General features: G+C 42.3%; 1 protein-coding gene across 5 annotated transcripts in view; it reads left to right on the plus strand.

Annotated features, from left to right (window-relative positions):
• The window catches only part of LOC100989105 (signal transducer and activator of transcription 5B), an 88621-nt gene that overhangs the window by 45212 nt on the left and 27193 nt on the right, over positions 1 to 16216 (plus strand). For 3 of the 5 annotated variants that reach the window (XM_055102059.3, XM_034941835.3, XM_055102060.2), the window contains exons 2-3: positions 10612 to 10749; positions 15082 to 15238. In XM_055102059.3, the coding sequence (XP_054958034.2) occupies positions 10622 to 10749; positions 15082 to 15238 (285 nt within the window). In that variant the 5' untranslated portion in view covers positions 10612 to 10621. The remainder of the gene's footprint in view (positions 1 to 10611; positions 10750 to 15081; positions 15239 to 16216) is intronic. The other 2 variants (XM_063599038.1, XM_055102061.2) reach the window with 1 other exon arrangement.

The following is a 16216-nucleotide window of genomic DNA, read 5'->3' on the forward strand; positions in this document are numbered from 1 at the left end:
GATCCTCTGGGCTTGGCCTCCCAAAGTGCTGGGATTACAGGCATGAGCCACCACACCCAGTCGTGTTTTTGTTTTTGAATTACGCTCTTGGTGGTTGTGTCTCTTCAGTCTCCTTTAACCTAGAACAGTTCCACCTGTTTTGGGTGGGGGGTGGGATCATTGATTAGAGTCTCACAATTTGGATTTGTCTGATTGTTTCTTCATGATTTAGTTTGTGTATTCTTTTCAGCAAATCATATCTGGAGGCACATAATGTCAGTTTATGCCATGATTGGGGATGTTTGATCACTCGGTTAAGGCATTGTCCGCCAGATTTATCCACAGAAATGCACCTTTTCCCCTTTGAATAATAAGTAATATGTGAGTAGTACTTTGAGACTAAATGCTGTTCCCCAACAACTGTCACCTAATGGTTTTAGCAGCTGTGATGATCCTTGTCTGAGTCTACTCTCTTTATTTTTGAGATTGTGCATCTTTGGCCAAGACTTTATATCCTATATTTAGATGAGAGTTTTAAATATATAGTAACCTGCTGATTGAAACCTGATTTTTATATTTAGTAAGTAGATCCTTTCTCTACCTTCTCTTTTATTCCCTCCCTTACCCTTTTCCCCTCCTCCATTCTCTATTCTTCCTATTGTAATATGCAGTGATTTGGCTGTGACATAAAGATTAATGACGGATTGTCTTCCCAGAATACTATCATCTCTATGTTGCCTGGGCACATTTTTCCTTGTTTGCTTCTTTGTGAGCCAAATGCTTTTATTCTTTCTGTTCTCTTCCCATCTGTTTAATAATGTGATTTTTTAAAAAGAGAATTGGCTTCCTGATTGCATATAGGGTAGTATTTAGAAAAAAAAAATTAAAGAGCAGATGGCTCTGGTATTAACCTGCTTCTAGATGTGATAGCCTTCTTACTTGATATTAGTCCAATTTTAATATGAATGAAGTCTTAATCCTTTATTGCTGCTATTGAATATTTTTCCGTCCCTCAAAATCGCTATACTAGGCTAGGCATGGTGGCTCACGCCTGTAATCCCAACACTTTGGGAGGCCGAGGTGGGTGGATCACTTGAGGTCAGGAGTTCAAGACCAGACTGGCCAACATGGTAAAACCCTGCCTCTACTAAAAATCCAAAAATTAGCCAGACACAGTGGCACATGCCTGTAATTCCAGCTACTCAGGAGGCTAAGGCAGGAGAATCTCTTGAACCCGGGAGGCAGAGGTTGCAGTGAGCCAAGATCATGCCACTGCACTCCAGCCTGGGTGACAGAGCAAGACTCTGTCTCAAAAAAAAAAAAAAAAAAATTGCCGTACTAGGTGACCACCACCATTTAATATATTTAATAATGTTGGTATCAACAGTAAAGCAGTAAACATAATTAGGGAATTTGCTCTTTTTTTTTTTTTTTTTGAGATGGAGTTTCACTCTTGTTGCCAATGCTGGAGTGCAATGGTGCGATCTCAGCTCACCGCAACTTCCACCTCCCAGGTTCAAGCGATTCTCCTGCCTCAGCATCCCAAGTAGCTGGGATTACAGGCATGCACCACCACGCCTGGCTAATTTTTTGTATTTTTAGTAGAGACAGGGTTTCTCCATGTTGGTCAGGCTGGTCTTGAACTCCCGACCTCAGGTGATCTGCCCGCCTCTGCCTCACAAAGTATGGGATTACAAGCATGAGCCACCACGCCTGGCTGGAACTTGCTCTTTATATTCGGTACAGAATCCTTAGTCATTCACTGGAGCTGATAGGTTTAACAGTTTTGAACCCTGGCTCCTTGCCTTGTACTTTTCAGATCAGAAGCAATGTTTATACGTCATCTCTTTGATCTGTCACCCAGCCCTAGCCTTTGCCAAAATCAGAGCCCCTCAGTATTAGGTTTCTTACTTTAATTTTTCATTCTTTGCTCTCTTTAAATTATGAAATATAACAAACAGGCAGAAAAGTACATAGAAAATGGCAAACCACCTTAAGTCCTCAACATGCATGCAGCCTGGTGCAGTGGTGCAAGTAAGTGCAGGTTCTCAGGTAGGTCCAGCCCAGATAGTACCCCTTAGTAGTATGGACCGACCCTGGAGCAAGTGTTTCACCTCTTTCTCTTTTTAAAAATAGCTTTACTGAGATATAATCACGCACTATAAAATTCACCCTTTGAAGTATATTCTCAGAGTTATACAATTATCACCACTATCTAATTCCGGAACATTTTCATCATCCCCTCAAAAAGCCCTTACCTTTTAGCAATCATTCCCCATTTCTCCCTCCCCTCAGCCCTTGGCAACCAACAATCTATTTTCCGTCTCTATGGATTTGCCTATTCCGGATATTTCATAAAAATGGAATTTACAGTATGTTCCCTTGCATGCCTTTCACTTTACATAATTATTTCAAGGTCATCCACACTGTAGCATGTGTCAGTACTTCATTCCTTTTTAACATCTGCATAATATTCCATTTTATTCATTGTATTTATCCATTCCTATCCATATTTATCTGTTTATCCTTTGGTGGACATTTGAGTTGTTTCCACTTTGGGGCGATTATAAGGTGATTATGAATAATGCAGCTGTGAACATTTGTGTACCTGTTTTTTGTTTTGCTTTGTTTTTGAGACAGAGTCTTGCTGTGCTTGCCCTGTCATCCAGGCTGGAGTGCAGTGGCACAGATCTCGGCTCACTGCAACCTCCACCTCCCAGATTCAAGCAATTCCCCTGCCTCAGTCTCCCAAATAGCTGGGATTACAGGCACCCGCCACTGTGCCCGGCTCATTTTTTTCTTTTTTAATTTTTAGTAGAGATGGGGTTTCGCCATGTTGGCCAGGCTGGTCTCGAGCTCCTGACCTCAGGTGATCCACCCGCCTCAGCGTCCCAAAGTGCTGGGATTACAGGCGTGAGCCACTGCACCTGGCCTGTGTACCCACTTTCTGGGGACACATGTTTTCACTTCTCTTAGGCATATACCCAGGAGTGGAACTACTGGATAATGTAGTAACTCTATGTTTACCCTTTTGTACAATTGCCAGATAGTTTTCCAAAACTGTTTCACCATGTTACAATTCTACTTAATCTTGATGACCCTCAATTTCCTCATCCATAACGGGGATAATAATAGTGCCTATGTCTGAGGGATTTAGGATAAAGAGTAGATTCATAAAAGCACTTGTTATAAGTAATATAGTAAGTGCTTAGCTAGCTCTTAAATCTGGATGGGGGATAATAATAACACTGATAAATGTTATTTATTTCTTATCCTATTTCTGAAGTTTATTTTTATTTATTAGATGAATTGAAATATTTGTTGCTAATAATTCATAAAGCAGTATAATAAATGAAAACTTCAAATTTCATTAGTTGTTTTTTGTACTTTAATTATTAAAAGTCAGATATGTCCTTGGAAGGAATAGGTAAAGGCATGGCTCCCTGCTGGCTTAGTCCTCTCTGTTCAACAACATATTGGAAGGAATGGAATAGGTAGTTTTCTTCTCCTTTTTTTTTTTTTTTTTTTTTTTTTTGAGACAGAGTCTTGCTCTGTCGCCAGCTTGGAGTGCAGTGGCATGATCTTGGCTCACTGCAACCTCTGCCTCCTGGGTTCAAGCGATTCTTCTGCCTCAGCCTCCTGAGTAGCTGGGACTACAGGAGCATGGCACCACGCCCAGCTAATTTTTGTATTTTTAGTAGAGATGGGTTTTCACCATTTTGGCCAGGATGGTCTCGATCTCTTGACCTCGTGATCCACCCGCCTCGGCCTCCCAGAGTGCTGGGATTACAGGCATGAGCCACCGCACCTGGCCTCTTCTTTTTTCTTTTTTTTTTAAGAGTTTAGTATGCATAGGGCAAAATCAAAGCCTTGCTGTTACTGTACCACCCTCACCCTTCACAATTCTCCATTCTTTCATTCAAAGATGAGAGAACAGACTTCATGGTGCCTTTCCACCACCACCTCCCAAGAGTTCCTGTCTGCAGAAGTCTTTGTGCCAGTGAAATTGATTAAGAAATAGGAATACCATCTTTTAAAAGGGCCCAGCACAGCCTGTAATCCCAGCACTTTGGGAGGCCGAGGTGGGTGGATCAGAAGGTCAGAAGTTCAAGACCAGCCTGGCCAAGATGGTGAAACTCCATCTCTACTAAAAATACAAAATTAGCCAGGCGTGGTGGCGGGCAGCTGTAATCCCAGCTGCTTAGGAGGCTGAGGCAGATAATTGCTTAAACCCGGGAGGCGGAGGTTGCAGTGAGCCCAGGTCACGCCACTGCACTCCAGCCTGGGTGACAGAACGAGGCTCTGCCTTAAAAAAAAAAAAAAAAAAGGCCAGGCACAATGGCTTGTGCCTCTAATCCCAGCACTCTGGGGGAGGCTGACTTGGGAGGATCACTTGAGGTGAGGAGTTTGAGACCAGCCTGGGCAACATAGTAAGACCTTGTCTCTACAAAAAAAAAAAAAAAAAAAAAGTTTTTTTCTTTAATTAGCCAGGTGTGATGGCATGTGCCCACAGTCCTAGCTACTTGGGTGGCTGAGGTAGGAGTATCCCTCAAGCCCAGGAGTTTGAGGCTGCAGTGAACCATGATCACACCACTGCACTCCAGCCTGAGTGATGGAGTAAGACCGTGTCTCGGATGGATGGATGGATGGATGGATGGATGGATGGATGGATGGATAGAAAAGTTTATACTGGAGGATATTGGTTAAGGAGAAGGATAGCAAGAGCTATTTGTGGAGGATTGATTTTTGGAAAGTTTATTAAATTGAGTTAAAATTAGAGATGGGAGAAAGAAGCCGGTTTTGTAAGTTTAAGGTAACAGTAAGAACAGTAGTGAGTACTTACAGAGCACCTGCTCTTAGCTAGATACTGTTTTAGGTATGTACATAAAACTAATTCATTCTTACAGCAGCCCCCTAAGGGGCATAAGTATTATTATTCCCATTGTACAAATAAGAAAACTGAGGCACAGAGAGGCTTAACAGGCTGTCTTTGGCAGAACCGTATTTAGGTGAGTTCAGCATCATCTCTAAAAGTTTAACCCCAGCTTAGAGACTTTGGCCCTGGGATGGGGGGTAGGATGGAGAATCGGAATTACAAAATGCTTTAAATTATACATATGAATCCAGCAGACCAAATCTACTGGATTCATATTATTCATATTATGCATAATATTATTCATATTAACCCCCTACTCCCACCCCACGCTAGAATTCATTCACTGAGTTGGCAGATACACGGTGGGCCTTCTAATGTCAGACACTACTCTCCACTGCAGTTTAGCTAGGGCAAGACCTTGGTCACAGTGTTCTACAAGTCTTCAGAGAGAGAGTAATGTTTTTCTTTGTTATAGTTTATATTTTACTTTTAGAAAGGAAAAGCATCTGAGAAAAGATATTTATGACTGAGACAAAATTATTCCAAATCCCACTCACTTATATCATTTATTTATGTGGTGGACATTCATTTTTATGGTTTTCAGTAAGCCTGTAACATTATGAGCTATTAGACTTTGAAACTTTTATTAACAAGTGCCTGAGGGCCCGACTGATTTATTTGGCTCTCCAAGCCCATGGGTATATCCAGATATATAAGGTTGAGGTAGGTGCTTTATGCCTTCAGAAAGTACAGGGTTCTGCATCCAGGGCTGTCTTAGGTTGTTCTGAAATGTCTGTGAACACAGAGTGCAACTCAGCCGAGCTCAAATAGTTCTCATCTTTGGCCTAAAAATAAGATTGTGAATCCATTTCCCAGTCTTTAGAGAATCCCCTGTGATGATTTACCAAAGAACAAACCACTTCCCTTGTCTGAGCATCACGCACTGAAATTGGAGCTGCCCGTAAATAAGCAGAAGAGGGCGGGTACTGGGGACAGAGGTACAGTCTTTGTGGATGCAGAGTAGCGTTCGATGGCTAGATGAATGCCAGTTAGAAGGATGAATGCCGGTTAGATGAATGCTAATCATATCAGGCATGTGGACATAGCCTGATAATGGGGTGAAGAGTTCTGACATGTATGAAGAAAAATACTACTTAGCTGCCAGGCACGCTGGCTCACGCCTGTAATCCCAGCACTTTGGGAGGCCGAGGCGGGCAGGTCACCTGAGGTCAGTAGTTCAAGACCAACCTGGCCAACATGGTGAAACCCCATCTCTACTAAAAAAAATTAGCCAGGCGTGGTGGTGAGTGCCTGTAGTCCCAGGTACTCAGGAGGCTGAGGCAGGAGAATCGCTTGAACTCGGGAGGCGGAGGCTGCAGTGAGCCGAGATCATGCCACTGCACTCCAGCCTAGGCGACAGAGTGAGACTCCGTCTCAAAAAACAAACAAACAAAAAACCACTACATAGCTTCTAGGTGTTATTCACGTAACTGGGAGAACAGTTGGTTTTTTCCTAAACTGGGTATTTAGAATTTATAATGATAATCTCAGTAAGTCATCTCATATTTCACATATAGATAATTTTCAGTTTAACAGTAAAATAAAAATGACTCTGTACTAGTTAGTGTACTTTTATTTTACACTTTTGAATAGCAGTGAGCAGAATCTACTCTCCAGCTCTATCAAAGCACTTATGTGTAGTGAAACTATATTGTATTTATCAAAATAAGGTGATTGCCACTTGGTATTTACCAGCTATTATCCTTCAAATGGGATGCTATTTTAGAAAATAATTATTATGGCATGTTCATAACTAGAATCATAAAAATATTCTACAAATTCTAAGAGCTCAGCATTCTAGTCTTTGATGAAAACTAAGAAATAATCTAAAATTTAAGGCAAAATAGAGTGACATTTTTTAATACCCCTACATGCATAGTATATCACCACAGTATTTCTTTCCTAAAACAGTAATAGGCTCCTAAATATGCTTGACCAGCAGGGAATGTTAAATATTTGTTTGTGTATTTATTCGCTCCGCAAGTATTTTTTGACCACTTTCCATAGGCAAGCCACCGTACTAGACACTGGGGACACAGTCGTGAATAAGATGTGCTCCTGGCCGAGCGTGGTGGCTCACGCCTGTAATCCCAGCACTTTGGGAGGCCGAGGAGGGCAGATCACGAGGTCAGGAGACCAAGACCATCCTGGCCAACATGGTGAAACCCCATCTCTACTAAAAATACCAAATTTAGCTGGGCGTGGCGGTGTGTGCCTGTAGTCCCAGCTACTTGGGAGGCTGAGGCAGGAGAATTGCTTGAACCCGGGAGGCAAAGGCTGCAGTGAGCTGAGATATCTGCACTCCAGTCTGGGCGACAGAGCGAGACTCCGTCTCAAAAAAAAAAAAAATTGTAATTGATTATTTAAATGGAAATCTGTTCCATTTTCATGCCTTGGTGTTTCATACTGATATGTTGTTCAATTATAACTTTGAAAAGAGCCAATAGAATCGGTCAAATTGTGTGTATACATTCATTTATGCAACAAAAAAATTATGATGCTTATGTGCCAGGTACCGTTCTAGACCCAGGAGAAAGCACAGTGAACAAAACAAAGTCATTGTGTTCATGGTGATTTCACTCTGGTGGGAAGTCAGTAAGCAAATATATGATCAATATCAGGAATTGATAAATGATAAGAAAAATAAAGCAGATTAAGAGGATAGAGAGTGACCAGAATGCCGTTTTATTTGAGTGGGCTGGGAAGGAGTCTCTGGGGAGATAAAAGTTTTCATAGCTTTCCTTCTTTTGTCTCTGAAGTCAATTCACCTAATGAATGCAGATGCAAGAGAATTTTTGTATCTGTTGGTATCACTCACATATTCATTGAGAGCTATGGTGAGGGCCTACTTCTTACTCTTTACTACTTAGGAATACTAACACCTAGATTCTTCTCTTCATTCTTTTATCACTCTTCCATATACTTAAGTGCCTAAGCACCTTCATTCATCCATCCCTTATATAATTTTTTTTCTTGAGACAAAATCTGGCTCTCTTGCCAGGCTGGAGTTCAGTGATGTAATCTCGGCTCACTGCCACCTCTGCCTCCCAGATTCAAGCGATTCTCCTGCCTCAGCCTCCCAAGTAGCTGGAATTATAGACGCATGCCACCACACCTGGCTAATTGTTTTCTAATTTTAGTAGAGACGGGGTTTCGCCATGTTGGCCAGGCTGGTCTCGAACTCCTGACCTCAGGTGATCCACCCACCTCAGCCTCCCGAAGTGCTGGGATTACAAGCGTGAGCCACCATGCCTGGCCATCCATTCCTTATCCTTCATCCAAAAATCATGATTTGGTATCTGTTCTGGTTTTCCAAAATCTTGCGATATAATTTATTTGATTAAAAAATATATTGTGCAGTTAAGTGACTTCCAGTGTTTGATTATAAAGTGGAATTGCTTCTGGAGAGAGCTCTTTTATCTAGGTGTTTTGGTGAACTCACAACCACTGAAATTTGATGTCTTGGGTCAAATTGGGTCTACAGTGATCCCAGCCTTAATGCCTAAAAGCCCTAAATAATACACTTCTCAAGTGTTCTATAGCATTGCACTAGTCTAAAATAGATAACTGGCACTCCCCTACACCTCATTGTTGGCTAACTGACTTGTCCCATAAATAGCCCAGTGTTACGTGATCAGACAACTACAACTAACAGAAGAGATTTTTATTTCCTAACACACTTGTGCAGTCTCTGGTAGTAAACAAAATCCAAGTCCAAGTCACCGGCCCCTAACTGTAACCTAGTTCTTAGAAGAATTGTGCAAATCAGTAGCCAAATCATGTGGGATGGAATTCAAGATAACCCTGCCTTATACCAAACTCTACATTATGGAAAATAGTGTTAGAGCAAGATTCATTTTCAGTCCTTAGAGTTACTTGAAGTCCCTTCCCAGTCTACCCAAATGTTTCTGCCCTAATCTGGTTAAACTCAAAGAGCATCTGCCAAATGAGTTAAAAATTGTCAGGTGAGTCTGAGGGGGGCATCATGGTAGTTTTATAAAGCCGTTTTTTAAAAAATCAAGAGCATGTTAAAAAAAGAAACTACCGGCTGGGTGCAGTGGCTCACACCTGTAATTCCAGCACTTTGGGAGGCTGAGGTGGGCGGATCACGAGGTCAGGAGATCGAGACCATCCTGGCTAACACGGTGAAACCCCGTCTCTACTAAAAATACAAAAAATTATCCGGGCGTGGTGGCGGGCGCCTGTAGTCCCAGCTACTCGGGAGGCTGCGGCAGGAGAATGGCGTGAACCCGGGAGGCGGGGCTAGCAGTGAGCTGAGATCGCGTCACGGCACTCCAGCCTGGGCAACAGAGCAAGACTCCGTCTCAAATTAAAAAAAAAAAAAAAGAAAGAAACTACCTGCTATTGGAGTATAATGGTTCATATTTCCAACTCTTAGGTGGAATGTATTGTTTTTGTGTCTGAAAGATTTGTAAATGCTATAATTTAACAACATTGCTTCATAAATTCCTTAGCAGTAACTCAGGAGGTGAACCTTGGGGCATTTTTCCAGATAAATCTGTGCTCTTTGTGTGCAAAGCATTGCTGCTTAGGTAACTAGTGATAATGCATAGGGTTCAATCAATACTTCAGATATTTTCACTTTTCTTTTACTGGGCTTTTTCAAAATGGCATATGTTTATTATATTTCTGAAGTCAAAATACCAAATCTAAAACAAGTGATTTTTTAAAAAAAATCTCTCAGCTGGGCGCAGTGGCTGACACCTATAAGCCCAGCCCTTTGGGAGGCTGAGATGGATCACTTGAGGTCAGGAGTTCGAGACCATCCTGGCCAACATGGTGAAACCCCATCTCTACTGAAAATACAAAAATTAGCTGGGTGTGGTGGCGGGCACCTGTAATCTCAGCTACTTGGGAGGCTGAGGCAGTAGAATTGCTTGAACCCGGGAGGCAGAGGTTGCAGTGAGCCGAGATCTTGCCACTGCCCTCCAGTCTGGGCAACAGAGCAAGACTCTGTCTCAAAAAAAAAAAAAAAAACTCTCTGCTAATTATTTATTACTGTTGAAATGCTGCTTACCATGGCTGACAATTTTGAACAAAAGTAAAGAATATGTCTATGATGTCAAAGTTAGCAATTCTTTCCCTAATACTCCTTTTGTACTTTTGCTTATAAGACCTTAGTACATTTCATAGTCAGAGCTTCATAGACCCAGCTGTGTATCTTTCCATGGCCAGGCTGAGTGTCTACATTTTGAAAACATTTTAAAGTTAAAATTCAGTTCAAGAATATTGTCTTTAGTCTACCAAAAGGGCTAAAAACATTTACTTTGGCCAAACATGGTGGCTCACGCCTGTAATCCCAGCACTTTAGGAGGCTGAGGTGGGAGGATCACTTAAGGTCAGGAGTTCGAGACCAGCCTGGCCAACACAGTGAAACCCCATCTCTACTAAAAATACAAAAATTAACCAAGCATGGTAGTGTGCCCCTGTAATCCCAGCTACTTAGGAGGCTGAGACAGGAGAATCATTTGAACCGGGGAGGCGGAGGTTGTAGTGAGCCAAGATTGTGCCACTGCACTCCAGCTTGGGTGGCAGAGCGAGACTCTGTCTCAAAAAAATAAAAATAAATAATAAAATAAAACATTTACCTTGGTAACTAAGTGAATATTTACTCTGGTGGATGTAAGGGGAAAATAAAGAAAAAACACCCAAAGCACTGATTGTTTGTTCAACAGATTGTAAAGCATGGCTGTGTGGATACAAGCTCAGCAGCTCCAAGGAGAAGCCCTTCATCAGATGCAAGCGTTATATGGCCAGCATTTTCCCATTGAGGTGCGGCATTATTTATCCCAGTGGATTGAAAGCCAAGCATGGTAGGTGAACAAGGATGTTTGCATCATATTTTGTGAAACACAAGAATATTGGAGTTTGGTTAGAAAGATGTCATGATGGCAACTTTCAAAGTTGTATTTTTAAACATTTTTAAATGTGATCCATAAAAAGGTATTTAAAAATTTTTTTTCTTTTTATAGGTGAAAGGTATTTAAGCCCATCTTAGATTGAGGGGATGGAATAACTCTTGGGATTTTTAAAACAGGATTTGTTCCCTTTAATAGTAAATACTGTCTAAAAGCATTAGAATATTACTGCTAAGAAAGAGCAGCCAACAAATATGTTTCGAGTGCCCATGGGATGCCTAGCAGTGTCCTAAGTAGTAGAATTTATATGAAAAAAATTAAAGCCCAACATAGTGTTGTAATCCCAACACTTTGGGAGGCCAAGGCAGGTGTACTGCTTGAGCCCAGGAGTTCAAGGAAGGCCTGAGCAACATAGCAAAACCCTGTCTCTGTACAAAATACAAAAATTAGCCAGGTGTGGTGGTGTGCACCTGTAGTACCAGCTACTCGGGAGGCTGAGGTGGGAGGATCACTTGAGCCTGGGAGGCAAAGGTTGCTGTAACCCATGATCACACCACTACATTCCAGCCTAAGCAACAGAGTGAGACCCTGTCTCAAAACAAACAAACAAACAAACAAAATTAAAGCCCTCATCTCCAAATAATTCAGTGTTTCACTGGACGTGGTGGTGCACACCTATAATCCCAGCTACCCAGGATGCTGAGGTGGGAGGATTGCTTGACCCCAGCAGTTTGAGGCCAGCCTAGGCAACATAGCAAGATCCTATGTCAAAAAATAATAATAATAATTTAGTGTTTAATGGGGCAGATAGGTGTGAATATGCATATAATTTAATTATAATTTATTTCTTATAGTTTATTAAATATAAATTATTTTACATTTCTTAATAAGTTTACATCTAACAAAAAACTAAAAATTAATAATTTAACAGTGGAGACATTGGTGTTTTTAATTTATATGTATTTTATATATACACATAAAGACTAAAAGAAAATTGAGTGGGTGTTGTGGCTCATGCCTGTAATCCCAGCACTTTGGGAGGCCAAGGCAGGCAGATCACTTGAGGCCAGGAGTTCTGAGACAAGCCTGGCCAACATGGCAAAATCCCATCTCTACTGAAAATACAAAAAATTAGTTGGGCGTGGTGACGGGCGCCTGTAATCCCAGCTACTCTGGAGGCTAAAGCATGAGAATCGCTTGAAGTCGGGAGGCAGAGGTTGCAGTGAGCCGAGATTGCACTACTGCACTCCAGCCTGGGCAACAGAGTGAGACTGCCTTTAAAAAAAAAAAAAACTAAACTAAACGAAAATATACCCAAATGTTAACACTAATTACATTCTGGTGGTAGATTTGATAAGCATTTTAATTTTTCTTTATTTTCCAGATTACTGATTACATACTTGGGGGAGGGGAGAGTTGTTTTAAATTTCTTTTAGAATTAGTACAGTGCAGTCGACTAACAGCACAGGTTTTTAATTGGTATCACTATTACACACCAGGCAGCAGGATGTACACTGCTCCGCTCAAGGTCTGGGAGCTTGCTGGTTGGTTACAGTCTGTCAGTCGATCTGACATATCATTTGATACTTCAAGCCTCACCGTCTTAGCCATGGGTCCTCTTTGACAGTCCCTGAGAGAACCAGCTTTGATGCTGCTATTTGCAAAGGGCCATATACCTGTCTGTAATGTTGCCTTAGAATAATCGCAATGCGTGTTAGTAGCAAATTTCTGTTCAGAAACTAAAGATCACCGAAGAAAGGCAATTTTCTAGGCAATTAAAAAAAAACTCAACTTCATGTAATTAAGTGAGGGAAAAAAATTAGCTAAATATGAGAATGTCAGCTGTACCTCGTTTAGTGCTTTCCACTCCCTTTTCATTTTCTCTCCTGTTTTCTGATGTGGAGGATTTAGAAAAACATGAGTAGGAAGTTGCTGTTAATTTCAGATTTCACTTAGCAGAGTTCTCATTTGGTGTTCTCACTGAATGAATTAAAAGACTTGTGTTGATATTAAGGAAAACTTGAAATTTTTTTAGCTTTGGTTTTCTTCAGAATATAAAGATTTTAATGAAGAATTTTCAATTCTTTTTTTTTTTGAGATGGAGTCTCGCTCTGTCACCAGGCTGCAGTGGCGTGATCTCGGCTCACTGCAATCTCCGCCTCCCGGGTTCAAGCAATTCTCCTGCCTCAGCTTCCCGAGTAGCTGGGACTACAGGTGCCCGCCACCACACCGAGCTAATTTTTGTATTTTTAATAGAGACGGGGTTTCATCATGTTGGCCAGGCTGGTCTCTAACTCCTGACCTTGTGATCTGCCCATTTCGGCCTCCCAAAGTGCTGGGATTAAAAGCTTGAGCCACCGGGCCCTGCCAAATCTTTAGTTCTTTATGTTTAAGCCATCTAAACAAGTCTTTTTTTTTTTTAACAGAGAATTAAGGTTTCAAGTAAAGAACCAATACCTGACTTCTGTGAGTTTTGCTCAGAGACTGGATCCTTTTAAGAGTGGGCTCCTGGCCGGGCGCGGTGGCTCACGCCTGTAATCCCAGCACTTTGGGAGGCTGAGGTGGGTGGATCACTTGAGATCAGGAGTTTGAGACCAGCCTGGCCAACATGGTAAAACCCTGTCTCTATTAAAAATACAAAAATTAGCCAGGCGTGGTGGTGCACGCCTGTAATTCCAGCTACTTGGGAGGCTGAGGCAGGAGAATCACTTGAACCCGGGAGGCAGAGGTTGCAGTGAGCTAAGATCGTGCTACTGCATCCCAGCCTGGGCGACAGAGTGAGACTTCGTCTCAAAGAAAAAGAGTGGGTTTCCAGACCAAGGGCATTGTTGCCAGTTGAAACAGAGGTGCAGGGCTGCCCTCATTCCTTCCAGCCTTTCATTTAATACGTATTTTATTTAATACATAGGGCACACATATTTAGAATCTGACTTGCTTTAACTGTCCTCTCAAGGCGCAGATTGGGGTGTACTATTTGATGGACTATGGTATCACTGCTTTTTTTGTTTCGTTTTGTTGTGTTTTCGTAGAGAGAGTCTTGCTTTGTCACCCAGGCTGGAGTGCAGTGGCGCAATCTTGGCTCACTGCAACCTCCACCTCCTGGGTTCAAGCAGTTCTCCTGCCTCAGCCTCCCAAGTAGCTGGGACTACAGGCACATGCCGCCACGCCCGGATAATTTCTTTTGTGTTTTAGTAGAGATGGGGTTTCACCGTGTTGCTCAGGCTGATCTCCAACTCCTGAGCTCAGGTAATCCACCTGCCTCGGCCTCCCAAAGTGCTAGGATCACAGGCGTGAGCCACCACGCCCGGCCGGTCTCACTGTTTTAATACACTTGTTGGTGCCTCTTTTTTGAAATTAGTTGCTATCTTCAGGGATTTAGGGATGGCAGAGCCTTTTAGCTACCACTATCTTGTTTGGCTCCAGACCCAGTCAGCAGTTATTGAATGTTATTTCAGTCCGACAGCTGTTTGGTTTCTTCAGTGAGTAAGTAATTTGGTACTTCCCAGTGTCAATTGTTGCCTAAGTAGTAGAAAGGAAGGAAGGAAGGGAAGGAAGGAAGGAAGGAAAGAAGGAAAGAAGGAAAGAAAGGAGGGAGGGAGACCATCCAACCCCCTGTCACCAGTTCAGTAGCTTGAAATCAATGCAAAGTCTGTAGCGTGGTTTCCCTTGTTTACTGGAAAAGTTGGCATTGCCTTCAGGTCCTGGGTCTGCAACTAGTGATATGAATGTCTGACTCGTATAAATTCTTGTAGGCACCCTCTGCCTGAATGTCTCATTTCCAGGGCTTCTTAGAAATAGCAATAACTTGTTTCACCTGTCTCTACCTAAGAAACCCACAGATACCAAACTCCTTGAGGCTGGAAAGGACATGTAGAAGAGTCTTGGCCTTGTGCCTCCTTTACACCCATGAGGGGTAACTATAAATAGGAAATTATCCAAGTCCTTATTTCCTTCAGAGTACACAGAACCCTTTCCTTTTCCTTGCATTTCTCGGAGCAAATAGCATAAGCACCAAGCACATCATTGAGAGAAAGGAGGAAGGGCAGCACATTGTTAAAAAAAATTTTTTTTAAAAGAATGAAATCTACTGTATAATCCAACTATTTAGTAAATTACAAATAGATTAACGTAGGCATTGAGTCCATTTCGGTTGGGCTGTTTCTTAAAATTTGCAGTGAGGATTAAAAACATCACTTTAGTTGAAGAAAAAGTAGGATGTGTTGAGGCTGCATTTATACAGGCTCACGTGCATGTATGTATACAGATTATGTAATTTTTTTCCCCTAGGGACTCAATAGATCTTGATAATCCACAGGAGAACATTAAGGCCACCCAGCTCCTGGAGGGCCTGGTGCAGGAGCTGCAGAAGAAGGCAGAGCACCAGGTGGGGGAAGATGGGTTTTTACTGAAGATCAAGCTGGGGCACTATGCCACGCAGCTCCAGGTGGGTGTGGGCTCTGGGGTCACACTTAATTACCTTCCCTTGGGGGTCTTCTTCCTGTAGAGACTTTCTTTCTCTCCTTCAGTCCAGCATTGTTGAGTTACACGTGCATAAGGTTCTTGTTGTGTGGTTTTGGTCTTTTTTTTTTTTTTTACTTTTTATTTGAGAATAATTTCAAACTTCCAGAAAGTTACAAGAATCATACAAAGATTCCCCACATATGCCCATATTCACCTGTTGTTGACTTTTATGTTGTCATATACTCCTCGCTGTCTCTCGACACACATGTTTTTCAGTCACTGGAGAGTAAGTTGCATACCTTGTGTCCCTGCACCAGTAAGTACCTCTGTGCATTTTCTATTTATTTATTTATTTGTTTATTTTTGAGACGGAGTCTTGCTCTGTCGCCCAGGCTGGAGTGCAGTGGAGCAATCTCAGCTCACTGCAACCTCTGCCTCCCGGGTTCAAGCGATTCTTCTGCCTCAGCCTCTCAAGTAGCTGGGATTACAGGCTCCTGCCACCATGCCTGGCAATTTTTTTTTTTTTTTTTGTATTTTTAGTGGAGATGGGGTTTTGCCATGTTGGCCACAGTGGTCTTGAACTCCTGACCTCAGGTGATCCGCCCACCTCAGCCTCCCAAAGTGTTGAAATTATAGGCATGAGCCACTATGCCCGGTCCCTCTGTGCATTGTCTTTTTTTTTTTTTTTTTTGAGATGGAGTTTCACTCTTGTTGCCCAGGCTGGAGTGCAGTGGCGCAGTCTCGGCTCACCGCAACCTCCACCTCCCGGGTTCAAGTGATTGTCCTGCCTCAGCCTCCCGAGTAGCTGGGACTACAGGTGCATGCCACCACACCCGCCTAATTTTTGTATTTTTAGTAGAGATGGGGTTTCTCCATGTTGGTCAGGCTGGTTTCGAACTCCCGACCTCAGGTGATCCACCCTCCTCGGCCTCCCAAAGTGCTGGGATTACAGGCATGAGCC

The sequence above is a fragment of the Pan paniscus genome, chromosome 19 (genome assembly GCF_029289425.2).
Source record: "Pan paniscus chromosome 19, NHGRI_mPanPan1-v2.0_pri, whole genome shotgun sequence".
NCBI classification, from domain to species: domain Eukaryota; kingdom Metazoa; phylum Chordata; class Mammalia; order Primates; family Hominidae; genus Pan; species Pan paniscus.